The sequence below is a fragment of the Podarcis melisellensis genome (assembly GCF_964234715.1).
Source record: "Podarcis melisellensis genome assembly, chromosome: 16".
NCBI classification, from domain to species: domain Eukaryota; kingdom Metazoa; phylum Chordata; class Lepidosauria; order Squamata; family Lacertidae; genus Podarcis; species Podarcis melisellensis.
The window spans coordinates 17,823,334-17,846,346 of NC_138533.1; the positions used below are offsets into that span (position 1 = coordinate 17,823,334).

The 23,013-nt window shown below is 44.3% G+C and overlaps 1 protein-coding gene and 1 long non-coding RNA gene across 2 annotated transcripts in view; one reads left to right on the plus strand and one right to left on the minus strand.

Moving 5' to 3' along the window:
* Positions 1-23,013, minus strand: part of LOC309359151 — a 68,696-nt gene that overhangs the window by 35,710 nt on the left and 9,973 nt on the right. Inside the window, exon 2 of the long non-coding RNA XR_014163740.1 lies at positions 18,232-18,499. This is a non-coding gene — a long non-coding RNA (uncharacterized lncRNA). The remainder of the gene's footprint in view (positions 1-18,231; positions 18,500-23,013) is intronic.
* Positions 826-12,014, plus strand: LOC309359028 (arylacetamide deacetylase-like 4). The gene is made up of 4 exons (XM_081892458.1): positions 826-2,065; positions 5,328-5,544; positions 8,099-8,162; positions 10,753-12,014. The coding sequence occupies exons 1-4, from the start codon at positions 1,889-1,891 to the stop codon at positions 11,531-11,533; spliced, it is 1,239 nt and encodes a 412-aa protein (XP_081748584.1). The 5' UTR covers positions 826-1,888; the 3' UTR covers positions 11,534-12,014.

Below are 23,013 nucleotides of genomic sequence, written 5' to 3' on the forward strand. Positions count from 1 at the left end.
GGAGCTGGGCATGTTTAGCCTGGAGAAGAGGAGGTTAAGGGGTGATATGATAGCCATGTTCAAATATATAAAAGGATGTCACATAGAGGAGGGAGAAAGGTTGTTTTCTGCTGCTCCAGAGAAACGGACACGGAGCAATGGATCCAAACTACAAGAAAGAAGATTCCACCTAAACATTAGGAAGAACTTCCTGACAATAAGAGCTGTTCGACAGTGGAATATGCTGCCAAGGAGTGTGGTGGAGTCTCCTTCTTTGGAGGTCTTTAAGCAGAGGCTTGACAGCCATATGTCAGGAGTGCTCTGATGGTGTTTCCTGCTTGGCAGGGGGTTGGACTCGATGGCCCTTGTGGTCTCTTCCAACTCTATGATTCTATGATCAGGCACTCCCATTTCTTTAAGAACTTGCCATAGTTTGCTGTGGATGACACAGTCAAAGCCTTTGCATAGTCAATGAAGCAGAAGTAGATGTCTTTCTGGAACTCTCTAGCTTTCTCCATAATCCAGTGCATGTTTGCAATTTGGTCTCTGGTTCCTCTGCCTCTTCTAAATCCAGCTTGCACTTCTGGGAGTTCTCAGTCCACATACTGCTTGAGCCTTCCTTGTAGAATTTTAAGCATAACCTTACTAGCGTGTGAAATGAGTGCAATTGTGCGGTAGTTGGAGCATTCTTTTGCACTCCCCTTTTTTGGGATTGGGATGTAGACTGATCTTCTCCAATCCTCTGGCCACCTCTGAGTTTTCCAAACTTGCTGGCGTATTGAGTGTAGCACCTTAACAGCATCATCTTTTAAAATTTTAAATAGTTCAGCTGGAATACCATCACTTCCACTGGCTTGTTATTTCTTTCTAAGGCCCATTTGACTTCACTCTCCAGGATGTCTGGCTCAAGGTCAGCAACCACACTACCTGGGGTGTACGAGCCACCCATATCTTTCTGGTATAATTCCTCTGTGTATTCTTGCCACCTCAAAAATAAAAGTGCCCATTTCTGAAGCAGGTGGCTTTCAGAAAAATCAAGAACGTCCTGCTGATTTCTACTTCTGGTGGCTGCTGGGAAGGCCCCTCCCTGCCCTTGGCAGAAGAGGGAGATTTCTTTGGAAATGTCTTACAGTGTGAGAACACCTAATCCTTCCTATTCAATGATGTCCCTCTCCTCATGAAGAAAGAGAGTGAGGAGAGTTACACAGTCCTCAGCTGTGCCGTGCTTGACCAGCTGTCCACACAGAAAACTGAAAAGCTGGATGCTGCCTCTTTTTATAAAGAAATGAAATAAAGAAATGAAAAGTGGAATTGCATGTGCAGCAATCAAATCTGTGCAAGAGCAGGATTGGCTCCCATTGTGTGCATGGACAGTGCCAACCTCTTTGCTCACCACACTGTCCTGACAGGGGCAGTGATACTGCTGTTGGCAGGATGTTAACGCTGACATTGATGTGCCGTCCCTGATAATGTGCGGTCTCTGAATTGCGAGGGATGAAAGACGCCACAGTATTTTGTGTGGGAGGGCAGGTACCACAAAAATGAAGATGTGTTGCGAGAGCAGTCAGTGTCTCTTGTAAGGAAGGATGCTTGTCGTGACCTGCTTGGCCTTCAGAGGCTATGGAAATCACATGCACCTCTTCCCTCTGGAGGAGGGGTTGGGGAAATTGACACACCTCCACATACACTCCACCCTGTTTGAAGAACAACCACAGCAACCAGGAATGCAAGAAAGCCTGCAATCTCTGAACAGATTACAAAATTACTTTTTTTTTACTTCTCAATTGAAAGCAATGTGGGTTGGCCGAGGATGTTCTCTTGCACATGCTGTAGACTGTTCTTCTACAAAAGCCACTTGACATCGGTCAAAGGGGAGGTGTCTACCTCTGTGCTTCTGAGCTGAAGGGAAATGGCGTTTGGTGGAACTCTGTGGATGCTGATATTATATATGATCATTTTCATTCACTCCTTGCTGTTTGCACGGGGAGTTTATTATCATTTTACAAGGACCCACATTCCTCCAGGAATCACCCACGGCAGAAAATTATATATTTTTTCTTTTGCATTGGGATATCTCCTTGAACTGGTAAGTTTGTTTTACATATATCACAATCAAGGGGTTGGGGTGATACTCCCCCCCCCCCATTAAAAAAGGCTGCAGTGTTTGGGATTTTTTAGTTTAGAGAAAAGGCAAGCTGCAGGTGACATGATAGCAGTCTATAAAATTTGTGCATGTCATGGAGAAAGTGGATAGAGAAAAATGTTTCTCCTTGTCTCATGACACTAGAACTAAATGTTGGAAGATTCAGGAAAGATATAAGAAATGACTTCTTCACAATGGACATATTCAAACTATGGAAGTCTCTTTCCCAGGGGGCAGTGATGGCTGCCAAATTCACAAAGGAGAAGGCTATGGATGGCTGCTAGCCAGCATGGCTATGCTCTGCCTCTACAGCTCAAGGCAGCAAAGCTTCTGTACACCAGATAGGGGAAGGGGAGAGGGCTCCTGTGCTCAGATCCTGCTGGAAGGTTTCCCACAGGCACCGTGAGAATAATCTGCTGGACTAGATGGGCCATTGGCCAGGACCAGCAGGCTCTTTTTACATTCTTATGGGGGGGGGCGCTTCATGCCAGCCCAAACTCCAAGAGGTGAGTGGTGAATGAAAGGATATACAGTTGTACCTTGCTTTGCATACATATTGGTTTGCATACATTTTGGATTACAAACAAGTCAAACCTGGAAGTGCGTGTCCCGGTTTGCAACCTTTTTTTGGATTACAACCCACTTTTTTAATTACAAAAAAAAAATTGGGGAGGCCCCTGTGGTGAAAGCGCGCCTTGGGTTACAACCCAAGGGACCGATTCGGATGGTCTGATTCGGATGGACCGATTCGGATGGTCCACCCCGCCACTTAATGGATCCAATTGGCTTCCAGAGAGTGGTAGGGGATGCTTTATCCCATGTTGATGGCCTTTCAGCTGATTTCCTGGTGGCCCGCTGGAATGCGGAGTTAACCAGGGCAATTGACTGTCTGGCTCCGAAGCGCCCTCTCCGATTGCATGGAGCCCGGACAGCCCCGTGGTTTTTCCCGGAGCTGAGGGTGATGAAACAATCGTTGAGACGGCTAGAGCACTGGTGGCGGAAAACTCATTCTGAATCAGACCGGACATGGGCTAGAGCTCAACGTCGAGCCTACCAAGTGGCAATGGCGACGGGGAAGAGGGCCTTCTTCGCTGCCTCCATTGCATCTGCAGAAAACAGCAGCAGGAGACTTTTTCAGGTGGTTCGCAATCTATCAGAACCACCTGTACCACCGGGGCCTGGTAGGGACCCCAAGATCTCCTGCAATGCTTTTGCAAAGGTTTTTGCAGTTAAAGTCGCTCAGATTCAGAGGGAGGTAGACTCCACCGTGGGAGCAGGGCCAGGGCGGGAGAGTGCTAGAGTTCTGTCTAGTCCTGTTACATGGAATCAATTCCAATCTGTTACCTCCGAGGATGTGGACAGGCTGCTTAGACAAGTGAAACCGACCACCTGTCTCCTTGATCCTTGCCCATCCTGGCTGATAAAAGCGAGCCAGGAAGGGCTGGGCGATGGGCTCTGCGGGGTAGTGAATGCTTCTCTCTGTGAGGGAGCCTTCCCAGACCCGCTGAAAGAGGCAGTCATTAAACCGCTTCTTTAAAAAACATCTTTAGACCCAGCCAATTTGGCCAATTATCGCCCGGTCTCAAATTTACCATTCTTGGGCAAGGTGATTGAGCGGGTGGTTGCCAAACAACTCCAAGCACGCCTGCAGGTTGCGGACCATTTAGATCCCTTCCAATCAGGATTCAGGCCTCAGCATGGGACTGAAACTGCCTTGGTCGCGCTGGCTGATGATCTCCAGCAGGCTAGGGACAAAGGTGAGAGCTGTTTCCTAGTTCTGCTGGATCTCTCAGCGGCCTTTGACACCATCGACCATAACATCCTTCTGGACCGTCTAGACGGGCTGGGAGCTGGGGGCACTGTTATACGGTGGTTCCACTCCTTTCCCCTGGGCCGTGTCCAGAAAGTGGTGGTGGGGGATGAGTGTTCAGACCCCTAGGCTCTCACTTGTGGGATGCCTCAGGGTTCCATGCTCTCCCCCATGCTTTTTAATATCTATATGAAGCCGCTGGGAGAGATCATCAGGGGGTTTGGGCTGGGTGTTCATCAGTATGCAGATGACACCCAGCTCTACCTCTCCTTTAAATCAGAACCAGTGAAGGCGGTGAAGGTCCTGTGTGAGTGCCTGGAGGCGGTTGGAGGATGGATGGCGGCTAACAGATTGAGGTTGAATCCTGACAAGACAGAAGTGCTGTTTTTGGGGGACAGGGGGCAGGCGGGTGTGGGGGATTCCCTGGTCCTTAATGGGGTAACTGTGCCCCTGAAGGACCAAGTGCACAGCCTGGGAGTCATTTTGGACTCACAGCTGTCCATGGAGGCACAGGTTAATTCTGTGTCCAGGGCAGCTGTCTACCAGCTCCACCTGGTACGCAGGCTAAGACCCCACCTGCCCGTGGACTGTCTTGCCAGAGTGGTGCATGCTCTGGTTATCTCCCGCTTAGACTACTGCAACACACTCTACGTGGGGCTACCTTTGAAGGTGACCCGGAAACTGCATTTAATCCAGAATGCGGCAGCTAGACTGGTGACTGGGAGTGGCCGCCGGGACCACATAACACCGGTTCTGAGAGATCTGCATTGGCTCCCAGTACGTTTCCAAGCACTATTCAAAGTGGTGGTGCTGACCTTTAAAGCCCTAAACGGCCTCGGTCCTGTATACCTGAAGGAGCATCTCCACCCCCATCGTTCAGCCCGGACACTGAGATCCAGCGCCGAGGGCCTTCTGGCAGTTCCTTCATTACGAGAAGTAAGGTTACAGGGAACCAGGCAGAGGGCCTTCTTGGTAGTGTTGCCTGCTCTGTGGAACGCCCTCCCAGCAGATGTCAAAGCAATAAACAGCTATTTTACTTTTAAAAGACAACTGAAGGCAGCCCTCTTTAAGGGAGTTTTTAATGTCTGATGCTGTACTGTTTTTAATATTCAGTTGGAAGCCGCCCAGAGTGGCTGGGGAAACCCAGCCAGATCGGCGGGGTATAAATAATAAATTATTATTATTATTATTATTATTATTATTATTAACCTGTTTTGGTTTACAAACGGATCTCCGGAATGGATTATGGTTGTAAAGCAAGGTACCACTGTACAATGTAGTTGCCCCACATATGAGAGGTTCATTCTACAGGCAGTGCATATATGCAAAATATGATTTTTATATGCAAAGCTATCTGAGGCTGATCATAAATGCTGAATGTTTTTGTTTAAACAGGGAGTGTTTCTGGAAAAACTGGGCATTTGCCATAGATATGTCATCTGCAGGGCTGTGTACAATGCCATACCTACAAAGAAGGACTTAAACTTGATCAGAAAGGACCTTGTTTTTGATGGGGTGCCAGTGAGGGTGTACTGGCCCAAGACACCAGCTGCTGTGAACAGGAGAGGAATCATCTATCTTCATGGAGGCACTGGAATCCTTGGAAGCATCCGTAAGTTCTTTGAAAGAGTCTCAAAATGGTTCACTGTATTGTTTGAGGAGAATTTGGGCTGGCACATTAGTATAAAAGTCCAGAAATGTTTGCTATGGAGGGCTTTGGGTGGTTTCTACTGCCCCCGTAGGTAGTTGAAGTTTAATGCAAGATGGGACCATGAGGCAAGAAAAACGGGTCTGAGACCCCCTGTTAAAAAGGTGTCCAGTTCTGTAGTAATTTTGTGAATGGCCCTGAGACCTCCGGGTATAGGGCGGTAGATAAATTCAATAAATAAGTAGAAATGTATAAATTAAAATTCCTAGTGTCACAGTCAATGAAAAAGCCTAAAAATGTCAAAGGAGGTGTTTCTGCTTCATGTACCAAGGGACTTTTATGAAAGGGCTTTAAGAGGTGATCAGAAATATGGATCTCGCCAAAGAATATAAATTTATTAGAAGACAATTATACCAAGGTCTGGAAGGAAATTAAAAAAGACTTAGATACCTGGAGTAGATTAAAGTTGTCATGGTCTGGCAGGATGTCCGCGATCAAGATGAACATCCTACCAAAATTATTGTTTCTTTTCCAGAGTACCCCCATAATTAGAGGAACAGCCTGCTTTAAGACCTGGCAGAGAACTTTGGCGAGGTTCATATGGCAAGGAAAAAGGGCCAGAATTAAGTTTAAACACCTGACAGATGCAAGAGAGAGGGGGGGCTTTGCAGTCCCAGATTTGAGGCTCTACTATGATGCCGCCTGCCTCTGCTGGGTAAAGGAATGGGCGACCCTAAAAAACCCAGACTTATTAGATCTTGAAGGTTTTGATGCCAGATTTGGATGGCATGCCTACTTGTGGCAGGATAAGGGAAAAGCCCATAAGAGTTTTTCAAATCATATCATCAGGGGTGCCTTGCTTGAAGCTTGGAATAGGAATAAAAAAGTGATAGAAAACAACACGCCCTGGTGGCTATCCCCAATCGACATCATAACACTTAAAAAAATAAATCAAGAAGGGGAAAGATGGACATATGAAGATCTATTAGTTAAACGGGAAGGGGGCTGGAGGATTAGACCTTATGATGAGTTAAAAGGGAAATTAAACAGTTGGCTTCAATACCATCAGATTAATGCACTGTGGCTGGAACATAAAAAAACTGGCATGAGTGAGAGAAAATCGAAATATCAGGTAGAAATATTGGACTCAAATAGTAAACTCCTCTCTAAAATGTATAAGCAGTTGCTGTCCTGGGAAACCAAAGATGAGATAGTTAAGGGGGTAATGGTTAAATGGGACAGAGATTTGGGACATAAGTTGGAACAGGAGAAATGGCAGGAATTATGGACGAAAGGAATGAAGTTTACGGCTTGTGCTGCCCTTATAGAGAACTTAGAAAAGATGATGTACCGTTGGTACATCACCCCGGCTAGTCTGGGGAAGATGTATAAAACCGGAGACAGCAATTGCTGGAGGTGTAAGAACAGGGTAGGAAACTTCTTCCACATGTGGTGGACCTGTGAGGCGGTGAAAGGATTTTGGGACCAAATCTACGACGAATTAAAGAAAATATTAAAGTATAATTTCCCAAAGATACCGGAGGCGTTCCTGTTGGGAATGGTAGGGGGCGTGATAAAGAGAGAGGATGAAACCCTGTTCCAGTATGCCACGGCAGCGGCTAGGCTCTTACTGGCACAGAATTGGAAAACATCTTATACACCTACAGTTGAAGAATGGCAGTTAAAACTATTCCAATACATGGAACTAGCGAGACTGACACAGAGACTTAGACATCATAATAACACCAAACTAAAAAATGACTGGAGTAAATTCCTGGGTTATGTTGAGGTAAATTTAGGGGTGAAAAAAACCTCAGTGGATGGACTTTAATACCTGCAACGTTTAAACAACAGATTTAATTTTGTAAGCAGTGACTAAGCTATAAGAATTTCTGTAACCCAAACCGGGTTGGATGGAAGTTAACATGTATGTAATATTTGTTTTTCTTATTTTCTTTTTGCTTATTGACTCTTTTTTCCTTCTCTTTCTTTTCTTTTTTTCTTTTTTTTTTCTTTCTTTTGGCTTTTTCTTTGTTACTGTTTTAAATGAATGTATGTTGATTTGTGTAAAACTCAATAAACAGATTTAAAAAAAAAAAAAAAAAAAAAAAAAAAAAAAAAAAAAAAAAAGAGGTGATCAGAAATAACTGGAAAGAAGCCAAGAAATGTGGGTGGAAGTTTGGTTTTGTTTTTTACCCACTGATACTGCTTGATCTCTGCTACAGATCAGGAGAGGGTAAAACCACAGAATGCCCCATTTACAAAGAGTTCAGTGCAACTGAGTTTTTCCCAGAGGAACTTCATTAAAAGTTGTTGTTTTCTACAATCAAGTGGCATACAGTATGCAATTTATGACATAAAAATAACTAAATAAGCTCATCTAAATCAGCTATAACTCTTGATTTCAACAGATTTACTTTTAGGAGGAGTAAGCCTGGTGTCAACTCACAATGATTTCAGTGTGAATGAGCAGGGAAAATTGTAATGGAGGGGTTGTGGGGCTTGTGTTTTCTTCCAGGAGCCTGTGAAAACGTCTGCTGTTCCATTGTCCACGAAAGTGATTCAGTGGTTGTGAATGTCGGGTAAGTGGTTTCACTCTCTTGGTATCCGAAACAATGCGTAATGCCTCTCAGCTTCCAACCTTTCTTGAGTCCAGAGGAATGATGATGATGATAATAATAATTCTTTTTATGATGCCCATCTGACTGGGTTGCCATGCACACAATGAAAAAAATAGTAAAAAGACAATACATCAAACACTAAAAACTTACCTGGACAGGGATGCCTTCAGATGTCTTTTAAAAATCACATAGATGTTTAACTCCTTGAAATCTGCTGGGAGGGGGGCATTCCACAGAGCGGGTGCAGCTACCAAAAAGGCCCTCTGCCTGGTTCCCTGTTACCTCACCTTTCACAATGAGGGAACCACAAGAAGACCCTCAGAGCTGGGTTGGACGATGGGGATGGAAATGCTCCTTCAGGTATACAGGTCCACAGCTGTTTAGGGCTTTAAAGGTTAGCACCAACATTTTGAATTGTGCTGGGAAACCTACTGGAGTCTGTGGAAACCTACTGGAATCTGTGGAAAGCTATTTTCAGGTCCAGCATCTTGGTTAGGCACCTGGTGTTTTTATTTATCCATTGCAATAGGACAGAGCTCAATTCAATGTGCCCGTTAAGAAGGTCTGTCCGAGGCACATCAGATCAAAAGCTTATATTAGTGGTCCGCAACGTGCAGCCCATGGGTCAGATGCGGCCCACGAAGACCGTTTTACAGGCCCATGAGCCACCCCGGAACCGGGCCGCCCGCTGGTCAAGTCGCCCGCGTGCTGTGCTAAACCGACGCAACGCAGTGCGGGGACTCACGAGCGGTGCTGGAAATCGCTTCTGCGCATGCCCAGACGCCGAAAACCGCTTTTGTGCAGGCACAATTTTCAGCATCTGGGCATGCGCAGACTCGTTTCTGGCACCATGGACTTGCGCAGACGTGATTTCCAGTGTCACGCTGTGCCGGTCTGTCCCACGGACGATCTCCGTGGGAGTAGTTCAGCCCACGGCCAGTAAGCATTGCCGACCCCTGGTTTATATAGTAACACAGCACACAAAGAGTCATAAAACTTCCCCTTCACATGTGTCAAGAAAGGTCACAGTCTTCCTGCTATCAATCTCTCCCCCCCCGCACTAGTACCTTGGGATGCCCACAAGTGACTAGGTTGTTGGACCATTCTAGGTATCGGATGTCCCATGTTGCCCTGGCAAGCTAGCCCATTATCACTCTTTATTGACATTCTTCCATCTATCTTTCAGGAAGCTTCCAAGGATTTCTGATAAACACCACTTTCAGAGTTAGATAAGGAAAGATGGAATGCAATGTAGGATGCAGAGACTCATAACCACAGAACACACAAAATCTTGCTCATTTTTAAAGGTTAAATGGAATAAGAAGTGAAACATTGAACATTATTAAAATAAAAATACAAGGCATGACCAGAAAGTTTGGTGAATGGTCAAAGAAATCGGACAGCGAGAAATATTTGAACATACATACCTTGTTGTTGTTTAGTCGTGTCTGACTCTTCGTGACCCCATGGATCAGAGCATGCCAGACACTTCTGTCTTCCACTGCCTCCCGCAGTTTGGTCAAACTCATGCTGGTAGCTTCGATAACACTATCCAACCATCTTGTCCTCTGTTGTCCCCTAGGCATTGGCTCCTTTGTTTTCTGGCTAGAATGTGTCCTTGAACTTCAATAAATGCCTCTTGTTTGCTAGGAAAGAGAAGGGCTTGTATCAAAACTCCATCTCTATTTAGAAGACAAAATGGGAAGAAGTTCAAGAAACGCCCACTGACGGATTCTGCCAGCGATTGAGACAGCCACAGGTGAAAGGCTGTCCAGACAGAAAGGGTTCAACCAGGCAACCTAGCCAGGAGTGGTGGCTACTTACGCATGAGCAACCCCTAGAACCATTACACCGTTCTTCACAGAAACACTTAAACCACACATACAGTGTCTTTCGAGTTACAGCTTCATCTCCGTACACAATTATGAGTATTTCATGGGTTTCCAATGCCAATTGTATGCTTGAATATTTCTCACTGTCACATTTTTGTGACCATTCACCAAACCTTCCAGTCACACCTTGTATATACAACTTGGATCTCTAATTTTTATATCAGATCCAATATATTTATTTTAAGACTGGTGTCATAAAGCAGGACCTGAGCAGAAGAGCTTTCTCCCCAGCTGCAATTTCCAGCAGCTGGTATTCAGAAGCATTACTGCCTCTGATAGTGGTGGCAGCACACCATCCTTGTGACTAGTACCCATTGGTATGAGTGATTGCTAGGAGTCTTGCTAACTTGATCAGGAGAGCTGCAGTGGAGCCTGCTAATGGACAAGGGAAAGCAAGAAGGAAGCTGCTGGAGGGTGGAGAAAGGTGTGTTGTAATGAAACTGCCTATTTGTCCAAAGGGAAGATTTGCATTTGCTTTCCATTTTTGTCTCAGGTCCCACCCACAGTTGCCATGTGGCCCCCACAAGGTTGCACAGAAACGAATGTGGCCCTAGGGGTGAAAAATATTCCCAGCACTTGCAATATGTAATGCAGGAAAACGGTCCTTTTCTGTGAAGTGTATGATGTTGAGTGTGGGTGATATCTTGTTTTCTCTTTAGATTTCGTTTAGCACCTGAGCATCCCTATCCAGTCCCTGTACTGGACAGTTTAACTGCTACAATACACTTTCTGAAGAATGCAAAGGAATACGGAGTGGACCCCAACTGCATTGCCATTGCTGGGGAGAGTAGCGGAGGCACATATTCTGCAGCTATTTGTCAAGAACTGGTGACCAGAGAGGACCTCCCAAGGCTGCGAGCTCAGGTCCTCATCAACCCATTCCTACAACCAGGGGACTTTAATTTGCCATCCTATCAGCAAAACCAATCAGTTCCTCCCTTGTTCAGGAAACGAGTTATCAAATTTGGTTTAAGATATCTCACTGGGAAGGACATGAACGCGGACCCATTTATAAAAGGTGCCCATATGTCTCCTGATTTGCGGGAGAAATTCCGAAAATGGATCAATGCTGATAACATTCCAGAAGAATTTAAAGCTAGGGGCTATGTTCCTGTAGAACCTGCTCCATTTTCAAAAGAACTTTATGAACAAGTTAAAAGAGGTACTGAGACAATGTTTGCCCCCCTTTTCGCGGAGGATGACATAATCCGCCAGCTCCCGGAGACTTTCCTTCTAACTTGCGAGTATGATGTTCTCCGGGATGATGGGCTGTTGTACAAGAAGCGGTTAGAGGACAACGGTGTGCCAGTGACACATCATCATCTTACAGATGCATGCCATTCAACAATTTGCTATTTGGGTTGGGGGCCACTTGAATTTCCAAGCTCAAAGAAATGTTTGCAGCATGTGGTACAGTTCTTGAAAGGTTTATATAGATGAATGACCTTTGTTTTCCAGGGGCAGCCTTCCCTTTCTGTGGGGGGACAATCCCCCTTTCCTAGTGTCCCAATCCTAAAGTAAGAAGAGAAGGTCAGATCCAAAATTCTATCCAGTCAGATTTATTAAAATCACCATGACATCTGTAAGTACCTAAGCAAAGCCCTGCTAGATTGGCCCACTTCATCCAGCATCCTGTTCTCAGTGACCAAAAAGAGGCCTCTTGAGATGCCTCCAAGCAGTACCTGGGTACAAGAAAATTATTCCTACTTGTGATTCCTAGCAAGCAGCATGCAGTGGCTTACAGCCTACAATTGTGCAAACGTACCTATAGCCTCCTCCATGAATTGGCCTGATCCTCTTTTAAAGCCATCCACCTGGGTCACCAAGTTAGCTCATTCCATTGACTAACTGTTGCTTCAAAATATTTGAAAGATTTAGCAATAACAGAGGAGCTCTTGTGCAATAAACTAGACCGATCTAAGCCCTTGTGAATGATATGAACTCATTTAATTACACCAACATTAGACAGGATTATAGCGAAGCTGAAGGGTGGGAATATACTTACCCTTCAAAATTAGGGCCATGATACCTGAAGTATCTTTCTATATGTACCTCTTCCAACCAGATACGTACACCTGAAAGCAGACTGGGATCTACGAAAGAGGGTGAGGGACTGATGAGATATGGTTCTGCTGCACAGCCCCAAGCTATGTCCCCACAGCTATTGTCAGCACTAACCAAAGTTTCCAGAACATTTTGAAGGTCACCTTCATGTGGAACCCATTGCAGTAATTCAAATGGGAGGTCACTAGTGCTGATCTTGACAGGAAGATAATGCCACAGGCCAGCATGGGGAGATGATAGGTAAGGAGGAATAGGACGCAGACTTCCGGTCCACTGCAAAGGGAAATGGTGGCAAACTCCGTGTTGTCCTATTAAGGAAGGACACCGTCTAGGCTGTCAGGGCTTTGGGGGTGAGCGCCAGGGCTAGGCGCCCCCCGAAAAATCCCCACAGAAGAGTGGGGACTCCAGGGGTCCAGCGGAGCATTGGTAACTCGCCGTAATCCGACCCCCCAGCTTCCGGTGCAATTTGACAGCTGGACAGAGTAGAAAGCAAAAAGACTTGTATAAAAGAGTTGTGGAAATACAAGCTTTAATTTTAAGCCCTGGAACTTGGTGGTACAAAACAGAGGCTAAGCAGGAGAACTCTCTATTACAGTGGTACCTCGCAAGATGAAATTAATTCGTTCTGCGAGTTTTTTCGTCTTGCGAATTTTTCGTCTTGCGAAGCACGGATTGCCGGACGAGGTCTGCGTGCAAGGCCCATAGGGAAATTCGTCTTGCAAAGCAACTCAAAAAACGAAAAACTCTTTCGTCTTGCGAGTTTTTCGTCTTACGAGGCATTCGTCTTGCGAGGTACCACTGTATATTGGGGAAGAAATTCCCCAAGAAGGAAAGAGAACCTGGAATAGCTGGAGTTATATTCAGTACCTACTGAAGACCAGGGGAATTTATGCAATACTACCTGCCAACAATTTTGGATATTCTTGGACGCATATCTCTCAAACCTTAAAATTGGAAGACTTGGATTACAATATATTGGAGAACAATACATTTGGATTTATATTTTGGATTACAGTTATAAATTTGGATCACCTCTTATTTGCCACCACCTCTTTGAAAAGGAAAAGAACTACGGAAGAGAAGTACACAACTCTATATTAATAGCTTCTGTTGGTTTTTGTTTAATTCTAGTCTGGGTAAGAAATGTCCTGTTTTATATAGGGTATGAAATTTTGAACATAGATTTGGCTGGGAAGCAACAACAGTCATTTTCTGTTTTTTATGGGTTTATTGGACTTTTTACTCTCTTCCATCTTTTTGTTGTTTTTTTTCATTGTATGGAAGGGACTGGTAGGGAGGGGGGAAATGTTTAAAGGGTAAAGAAAAAATTTATGGTTTAGCCTGGGAATGGTAAAATACTTTCACTTTTGGGCAGAACCAAGAAACACAGGTGTGACCTTGAACAGATCATAATATCCCAGGCTCAAATCTTCCATTCTTGGGCATGGTGATTGAGCGAGTGGTTGCTGAACAACTCCAGGCACGCCTGGAAGAAGCGGACCATTTGGATCCCTTCCAGTCGGGATTCAGGCCTCATAATGGGACTGAAACTGCCTTGGTCGCACTGGTCACTGATCTCCAGCGGGTTAGGGACAAAGGTGAGAGCTGTTTCCTAGTTCTGCTGGATCTCTCATTGACCTTCTCACCTAATTTTCCAAATTGTTCTGTCAGTAATTTATTAGATTTTTCCATATCCAAATGCACTTGTTGAGCCAAACTTTTCATTGACTGCACCATCTCCTGTCTAAATTCCATAAGTTGCTGTGTGAGAAGGTCAGTATGTTCTGTTTCCCCTGTTTTTTCCATTGTCTCTTCCCATACACTTGCACGTCTCCTATCAATAGCAGATTTCCTTGTGACGGCTCCTGTGTCTTGTTTACCAGCCAGTTCTAGGCCATAAAGTTTTCCCATAACTGAATGCTTTTATTTTGAACTGCATATTGTATTCCAAATCTTCCAACCTTTAAGCTTAAAATATATATGTCCAGAATGTCCAAAGTCCAAAATTTCTAAAATCCAAAATGTAAATCCAAGTGAACTATATATTGTAACCCAAATCTTCCAGCCTTTAGGCTTAAAATATGTACATCCAGAATGTCCAAAGATATTAAAGTTATTTCTTGGCAGGTAAAGGTAAAGGTACCCCTGCCCGTACGGGCCAGTCTTGCCAGACTCTAAGGTTGTTCGCTCATCTTACTCTAGAGGCCGGGAGCCAGCCCTGTCCGCAGACACTTCCGGGTCACGTGGCCAGCGTGACAAGCTGCTTCTGGCGAACCAGCGCAGCACACGGAACGCCGTTTACCTTCCCGCTGGTAAGCGGTCCCTATTTATCTACTTGCACCTGGGGGTGCTTTCGAACTGCTAGGTTGGCAGACGCTGGGACCGAACGATGGGAGCTCACCCCGCCGTGGGGATTCGAACCGCCGACCATGCGATCGGCAAGTCCTAGGCGCTGAGGTTTTACCCACAGCGCCACCCGCGTTCCCTCATGGCAGGTAGTATTGCGTAAATCCCCTGGTTTTCAATAAGCACTAAATATTAATTCCAAAATTCCAGGTTCTCCTTCCTTCTTGGGGGATTTCTCCCCTAGTGTGATGGAGAGTTCTCCTGCTTAGCTTTGGCTTTGTGCCACTAAGTTCCAGGGTTTAAAATTGAGGCTTGTATTTTCACGACACTTTTATTCAAGTCTTTTTACTTTCTACTCTGCCAAAGTATCAAACTGTCAAATTCTGTCCAAATGTCAATTTGTATCCAAAGGACAACTTGACACAGCTGTAATTAGTATGTATCCAAAGGAAAGAGCGTCTCAAAAGTCCAAAGTTAAACTTTTACTAAATCTCCATAGCTGCAAATGCCACTCTGCCCCCATTCACAAAAAAATCCCCTTGCAGAGCCTGTCCGCAGAAATCAGAAGCCGACTTCCTTTTTTGCTTCCGCTTCACCAAATCAGTCAATTTACGTCTAATTCCTTTAAAAAAATATGCTTGATTTGGCTTTTATCTCTAATTGGAAGATCCACTGCTTGTGGTGGCGGTGTGTGGCTTCTGCAGTAGAGTCCGGTGGAGTGGTGAGCGGACTCAAGCCTCTTCCTTTCCCCCACGCAGAAATGTCAGCTGGGGGGGGGGCTCAGGAGGGTGAGTTCACATGCTATGCTGGACCCCTGGGATCCCCACTCCTCCGTGGGGAGGTTTTTTTGGGGGGGGCCTCCTAGCTGTGCCATGCTTGACCAGCTGTCCACAGAGAAAACTGAAAACCTGGATTCTGCCTCTTTTCATAAATGAAATATATTATATATAAATAAATAAATAAATAAATAAATAAATAAATAAATAAATAAGAGAGAAGTGGAGTTGCTAGGGGCCTATCCAGTCCCTGTGCTGGACTGTTTAACTGCTGCAATAAACTTTCTGAAGAATGCAAAGGAATATGTAGTGGACGCCAGCCGCATTGCCATTGCTGGGGACAGTAGTGGAGGCACTTTTACTGCAGCTATTTGTCAAGAACTGGTGACCAGAGAGGACCTCCCAAGAGTGCAAGCTCAGGTCCTGATCTACCCATTCCTACAAACAGTGGACTTTGATTTGCCATCCTATCAGCAAAACCAATCAGTTCCTCCCTTGTTCAGGAAACAAGTTGTTAAATTTGGTTTGACATATATCACTGGGAAGGAGATAAATGTGGACAGGCTGATAAAAGGCGCTCATCTCCCTCCTAATTTGCGGGAGAAATACCGAAAATGGATCAGTGCTGATAACATTCCAGAAGAATTTAAGGTTGGGGCTATGTCCTTAAAGCTCCTGCCCCATTTTCAGAAGAACTTTCTGAACACCATAAAAGAGGTCTTGAGGCAATGTTTTCACTCTTTTTTTACTGTTTTCATGTGTTTACTGGTGTTCATGTTTATCTCTAATTGTAAATTTATATTTATACTGCTTCTATTTAAATACTCCTCTTGTTGTTCCCACTTGCTTGATACTGTTTATCTCTTTGTATTTCTTATTTTGGCTGTCATCGCGGCTAATTCCACATATTCTATTAGTTTAAGCAACCACTGGTCTTTGGTTGGGATTTTCCTCTCCTTCCACATTTTAGCGTATGGCACCCTTGCTCCTGCTGTTGCGTAAAGGAAGAATTTTTTTACTTTATCTGGAATCTCCTGTCCTATTATCGCACGCTGGAATTCTTCTGGCTTCTAGGGGAAGGAACATTTAAGCATATTCTTCAGTTCTTCATAAATCATTCCCCAGTATTTTTTTTTTTTTTTGCAAGTTTGCATTGCCAACACTAGCGGATTAACGAGCTCCCCTTGTCTATACATTTCCAACATAAGTTGGATCCTCTTTTCTACATTTTAACCTGTTTGCTGGGCATTAAATGCCATCTGGAGATTGTTTTTTGGATGTTTTCTCTAACTGCATAACAAGATGAGAATTTTATCATGTTATTCCATAATTTTTCCCATGCTGATAATTCTATACTGTATCCAAAATAAGACAGCCAATGAATCATTGCCTTCTTCATCAACTTGTCTTTGGTCTCCCATTCCAAGAAGATCCCAAATTCTGATTCTTCTCCTGCAAATCTCTTCATCTTTACTGAATAGCTCATTTATTCAAAAGTACTGAAAACAATCTGTCACAAATTCTTTAGTTTCTTCTCCCTTTTTTAGCCTTATCAAATCACCTTGGAATTCCAGAAGAGGCATTTGCATGGGGTTAAGGCAGAGTGAGGGCCCCCCCAGACTATCCCTGTGCCTTTAACCTCTCAGCTGACTTCTCCATCTCTTCCTGGATTAGTCTGCTTCATCTGAGGTTACAGCCCGTTTTCCTTTTCCTCCTCCTATTTCTCTCTTGGAGTCTAAGATGAGGGAGCACCTTCAAACTATCCCGAGACAACAAAAGAGCAGGCAGGGCTGCCTTTTTCTTCTCAAGTCTAGTTCATAAGTCTAGAACTTGATACCTTTTCCTTCCAAGTATTTCCTACAATAACCAGCTTTACTGTTTTCTTACGCACAAGCATCTGTCTGTGTGTGATTGCGACAGGTAAAGTCTGCTCTCTAAAGTCTATTCACAAGAACGATGCTGTTTACTGACCCAAGAGCTTCAAAAGGTAAAGGGGGGGGTCAATAAAATTTCAACAAATTATTGGCCCATTTATCCCAATAGCGTGGGAGAAAGGAGATCTACCTTATAGCTAACTAGAGTGAATGATTTCAACATGAAAGTAAATATTTTTTCATTCCCTTCTGCGTAGAAACATCCACTCTGAGGAAAATAATCTACAGCAAGAGAAAGGAGCCTCTGAGCTTAGTACGAAGGGCTGTGTGGAGCAGGGGTAGGCAACCTAAGGCCCGGGGCCCGGATGCGGCCCAATCGCCTTGTCAGTCTGGCCTGCAGATGGTCCAGGAATCAGTGTGTTTGTACATGAGTAGAATGTGTCTATTCATTTAAAATGCATCTCTGGGTTATTTGTGGGGCCTGTCTGGTGTTTTTACATGAGCAGAATATTTGCTTTTATTTAAAGTGCATCTCTGGGTGATTTGTGGGGCATAGAAATTACTTCATTCCCCCCCCCCAAAAAAATATACCGGTAGTCCGGCCCACCACATGGTCTGAGGGACAGTGGTCTGGCCCACAGCTTTAAAAGGTTGCTGAACCCTGGTGTGGAGTGTCTTGCGGGAGTATTAAGGCAGGAGTTAGTTGGAGGGCTGTGTTTGAGCCAGGAGAAGTAGAAGCTGTGAGGTAACAGTCTACTGAAGTCTCATTCCAGTCAGGAGGGGAGAGATCTTCTAGAAAGAGAAGACTCCCAAACCATTTAAGAGGGGTGTTCTGATCCCCTGTGTCTGTTGTCCATTTGGAGTACCTCAGGAATGGGATGGTCAAAAGGTTGGGGAACTGACAGAAACAACCACCTTGATTGAAAACCAATGTATTAAGCAGTGACAACAACTGTGTTAATAAATTGAAGTAACTGAAAATAAGCTGAGCATTTACCATCTAGTCTATAAACCTGTAACATCGAACTGACAATAAGCAACTGAAGTTTAACAGAAGCTGGTGGGAGGTTTTGTTTACCTGATGCTTGAAGTCTTTATCCAAGCAGTCTGGTAATTCAGTGGTTTGAGAGCTTGTTATTCTGGAGTGAGACGAGAGACACTGCTCACAGTGCCACCCCCAAAGGGGAAGTCCAGAGGTTCCATTATAGGGCATCATGACTACCGGTAATTGTCAGTGACTGGCTGGACACTGAGGAGGGGTGGCTAGATTTGATGAGTGAGCACCAGGAGAAGGGGGGTGGCAGGTTGGTGACTGACTTGGAAGAGAATCAGTAAACTGCAGGAACCTGTAACAGCCAGGAAATGAGGAAAGAATGTATATAATAATAATAATTTAATTAATTTAATTTAATTATATTATATTATATCATTATATACTTATATTATTTATACCCCGCCCATCTGGCTGAGTCTCCCCAGCCACTCTGGGCGGCTCCCAATCAAATGTTAAAAACAATACAGCATTAGATATTAAAAACTTCCCTAAACAGGAGGGAAGGGAGAGATAAGTCAGGCTGGTGTAGTCAAGGGCTTCCACACCTCCTCCTCCTGCCCCCGCCTCTCACTATTGCAGGCTGTATGCTTCTGAATGCCAATTGCTAGGAATCACAAGTGGGAACGCACCATGTCATTAGCACACCACCATCCTCTGGCCGCTTCTTGAACAACAGCCCGTCGTCTTGGGGAACATCATACTCACAGGTTAAAATAAAAACTATTTACAGTGCAGAACCCCAAAGTTCATGTCTGCCTCAATCACCAGCAGAATCTGGGAGTGCTTGTCTTGTTACTCCCAGCCTTTTCCTTCCCTCTTTGTGCTTTAGACTTCTGCGCAGGGTGGGCAACGGAAGGGGTGTGCTTCCCTCCTATCCAGCTTGGCCAGGATCGGTGCTGAGGCTCCCACCAGCATCCTCTGGTCCTTTTCCCTCTTCCCCACTGGAGGTGGGGCTTTCCTCATCACCGAAAGAGGAACTGATTCACAAGTTTTTTGGAGGCCCCCCTGTTTCCCGCCCCTGTTCCGATGGCAGTTTCCTGACAGACAGCTTGTTTCTTCAACAAGGGAGGAACTGAATGGTTTTGCTGACAGGTTGGCAAACTGAAGTCCAGTACTTGTAGGAATGGGTAGATGAGGATCAGTCTTGGGAGGTCCTGCCTGGCCGGTAGTTCTTGACAACTAGTCATCTCTAGTCACTTAAATAGGTCTACTTTGAGTAGAACAAACATTGAATGCAGTTCTATAGGGGTTTGTTCTTTCATCTTGAAGAATACTCAGACCAATGTGAAATCAGATCTGTCCCTTGCGTCTACCTCCGGTCTGCACACCCTTTCACCTGGGCCACAAGGGCCATACTTCAAATCCTTGTTGAATACTTTCTCCTGGCAGAGGCACCAGCTTGAATAAAATATTGAGGGGCAAGTAAGCTCCAACCCACATAAACGGGCACATGATGAAGTGGATGCACACAATCAGACCCTCCAAGCACACCTATTTTACAGGGACAGTCCTGCATTTATAATAGCTGTCCTGGTTTCTGATTTGATTCTGGAATGTCCCACTTTTCCATAGGAAGTTCCTATTTTCACCAGGGAAATGTTGGAGGGTATAGAGTTATGCAACCCCTGAGCCCAAGGAGTAACTACCAGTATATAGCCTTTAGAAGACATCTGAAGCAAGCAATGCATTGGGAAGTTTTGTAATGTTTTATGTTTCGTTATGTTTTTATTTATGTTGGAAGCCACCTAGATTGGCTGAGGCACCCCAGTCAGATGGCTGGCGTATAAATAAAATAATAATAATAATAATAATAATAATAATAATAATAATAATAATAATAATAATAGAAGAAGAATTGGACACTCCAATTTTCATCAGAGAAATGTTTGAAGATATACACCATTTGAATGGCAATGCCTGTTGACTTTGGGGGAGGGAGGACCCCTTAAATATTTTTCCAGTGGGGGAACACCCCTTGGCCCCTAGGAGTTGGCTCCTTTGTTTTTGGCTAGAATGTTTCCTTGAACTTCATAGCACCTCTTGTCTGCCAGGAAAGAGAAGGACTTGTATCAAAAACCCCAAACTATTTAGAAGACAGTATAAAGGTGCCCATTTCTGATGCAGGTGGATTTCAGAAAAATAAAAAAAGTCCTCTATGCTCCAAGGACTGTCCTGGCAAGGGCACCGACACCGCTGCTGGCAGGATGCCAACGCTGGCATTGATGTCGCAACCTTGATAACTTGGGCTCTCTGAATCACGAGGGATTAAAGACGCCAAAGTATTTTGTGTGGGAGGGCAAGCACCACAAAAATGAAGACATGTCTGTTATAAAATTATTGTTGTTGTTGATGATGATGAACAGGACATCTCAATTTTCATCAGAGAAATGTTTGAAAATATACACCATTTGAATGGCAATGCCTGTTGACTTTGGGGAGGGAGGCCCCCTCAAATATTTTCCCAGTGGAGGAACACCCCTTGGCCCCTAGGCATTGGCTCCTTTGTTTTCTGGCTAGAATGTGTCCTTGAACTTCAATAAATTCCTCTTGTTCGCTAGGAAAGAGAAGGGCTTGTATCAAAACTGTCAGTGTTTGTAAAAAGCAAAAAAAAGAAGGAAAGGCTTCTGATCTCCCTTTGTCTCTTCAGCCTGGTCCTCGGACCCTTATCTCCATAAAAGAGTCCACGAGAATATCCTTGCAGAGTTTTATTCTTAAAAGTCTTTGTGCAAAAGCGACTGACACACAACAACACTACCAGCATTCACTAACTAACTAACTAACTAACTAACTAACTAACTAACTAACTAACTAACCAACCAACCTCAGCCTCAGCACAAACTAACATTTCTCACTTTATATATACAACCTGCTGCAGGCCGCTGACTCATGCTGACCCAGCTTTATTCGCATTAAAGAAACAGCGGCCATTTTAGCCGTGACACCCCTTCTGTTTCTTAAATGCGAAAAACCCCAACAGAAACAACACATACATACAATACACACATACACTATATACATAAACCCAGTTTTGTCATTATGACATGTTGCTGGCAAAGGCTTGGTAAACAAATCAGCAATATTATCTTGTGACTGACAATACTCCAGTTTGATCAGCCCATTCTGTACACAATCTCTCACATTCGCATGACGGATAGCAATATGTTTTGATGCGGATTTCATTATTTCCGAGCCCGCTAATGCAATACACGATTGGCTATCTTCATACACTTGGATAGGCAAATCTACTTTACAATCTAGATCTTTTAGTATCTGTATAAACCACATGATTTCACTGCATGCTAGCAACAGGCTCCCATATTCTGCCTCACAGGATGAGGTCGCAACAAATCCTTGTTTCTTTGACCTCCATCCAATTATGGAATTGGCAAACATCATAACCATTCCACTTGTAGATTTTCTAGTAGCTACACAGCTTCCCCAGTCCGCATCAACAAATACTTCTAGTTTTTCGTCTTGTGTACTAGATATCTTTAAACATACATTTAATGTCCCCTTTAGATATCTGATAAGCCTTTTCAAAGCACACCAATCGGCAGTACTAGGTTTAGATACACGTTGGCTCAGAACATTTGTAGCACATGCAATGTCTGGCCTTGACCACTGGCTTAAATACAACAGTGATCCTATTTTTGAGTGATACAACTCAGGCTGATCAAATTCATCATCACATACTGTCTTTGGGAAATCTGGTGTCATGGGAGTCTGAACTGGCTTGCAGTTTTCCATGCCAAACTGCTCTATCAAATGAAGAATTTTCTCTTTCTGGCTCAATAGGAAGCTTCCATCTGCTTCCTGCCTTACTTCTACTCCCAAGTAATTTCTTACAGGCCCTAAGGCTTTAAAGCTTAAACCTCTTTTCCAGTTGACTTGTGAGCTTCTGGATCTCATCTGTGGAACTCCCTGCTACAAGCAAATCATCAATGAAGACTAAGAGCATTAGATATTTGTTGCCTGTCCCCTTGGTGTACAGGCATGGATCAGCCACACTCCTTTTAAAACCAAGTTTTACAACGGCTTCATTTAAACACTGGTTCCAACACCTTCCACTTTGTTTGAGACCATAAACAGCCTTTTTCAAATGCCAGACTGCACCATTCTCCTCTTCAAACCCAGGGGGTTGTCTCATTAACACTTCATAGTCTAAATTTGCATGCAGATATGCAGCATCAACATCAAAATGGTGCACTTCTAGTTGTCTTACAGCAGCAATGGAAAGCATTAAACGAAAAGTTTCACTCTTTACAGTGGGAGAAAACACTTCATCATAACTCTCCCCTTTAATCTGAGTGAACCCTCTGGCTACTAATCTGGCTCGAAAACGTGGTTCCCCAGATGCAAGGGTTTTCCTTTTGTAAACCCACTTGCATGACACCACTCTGCCACCAGGTGGCGGCATTATGACCTCAAACACTTTGTTGCGTTTAAAAGAGTCCATTTCTTCTTTCATGGCTTGTTCCCACAAAGCACGTTCCCCAGGGGGTAAGTCTAAGACTTCATTATAACTTTGTGGTTCCACACAACTCACATTGCATACTCTCACTCCTCCTAGGGTCAAACGCTGAGGAGGTACACCCTTGTTTGAACGCTGAGAGCGTCTAGGCACAACTACTTCTTCTTCCCCCCTTATCTCTGGCTCTTCTTCCTCTTCCTCTAGAGAAGAGACCCTTGTCTGCATAAAAGAGTTCACGAGAATATCCTTGCAGAGTTTTATTCTTAAAAGTCTATGTGCAAAAGCAACTGACACACAACAACACTACCAGCATGCATGCATGCATTCATGCATTC

Coding starts and splice junctions, on each gene's coding strand:
- LOC309359028 (XM_081892458.1), top strand. CDS start 1,889: ATGGCGTTTGGTGGAACTCTGTGGATGCTGATATTATATATGATCATT. Junction 2,066..5,327: donor TGGGATATCTCCTTGAACTG/GTAAGTTTGTTT, acceptor TTGTTTAAACAG/GGAGTGTTTCTGGAAAAACT. Junction 5,545..8,098: donor TGGAATCCTTGGAAGCATCC/GTAAGTTCTTTG, acceptor GTTTTCTTCCAG/GAGCCTGTGAAAACGTCTGC.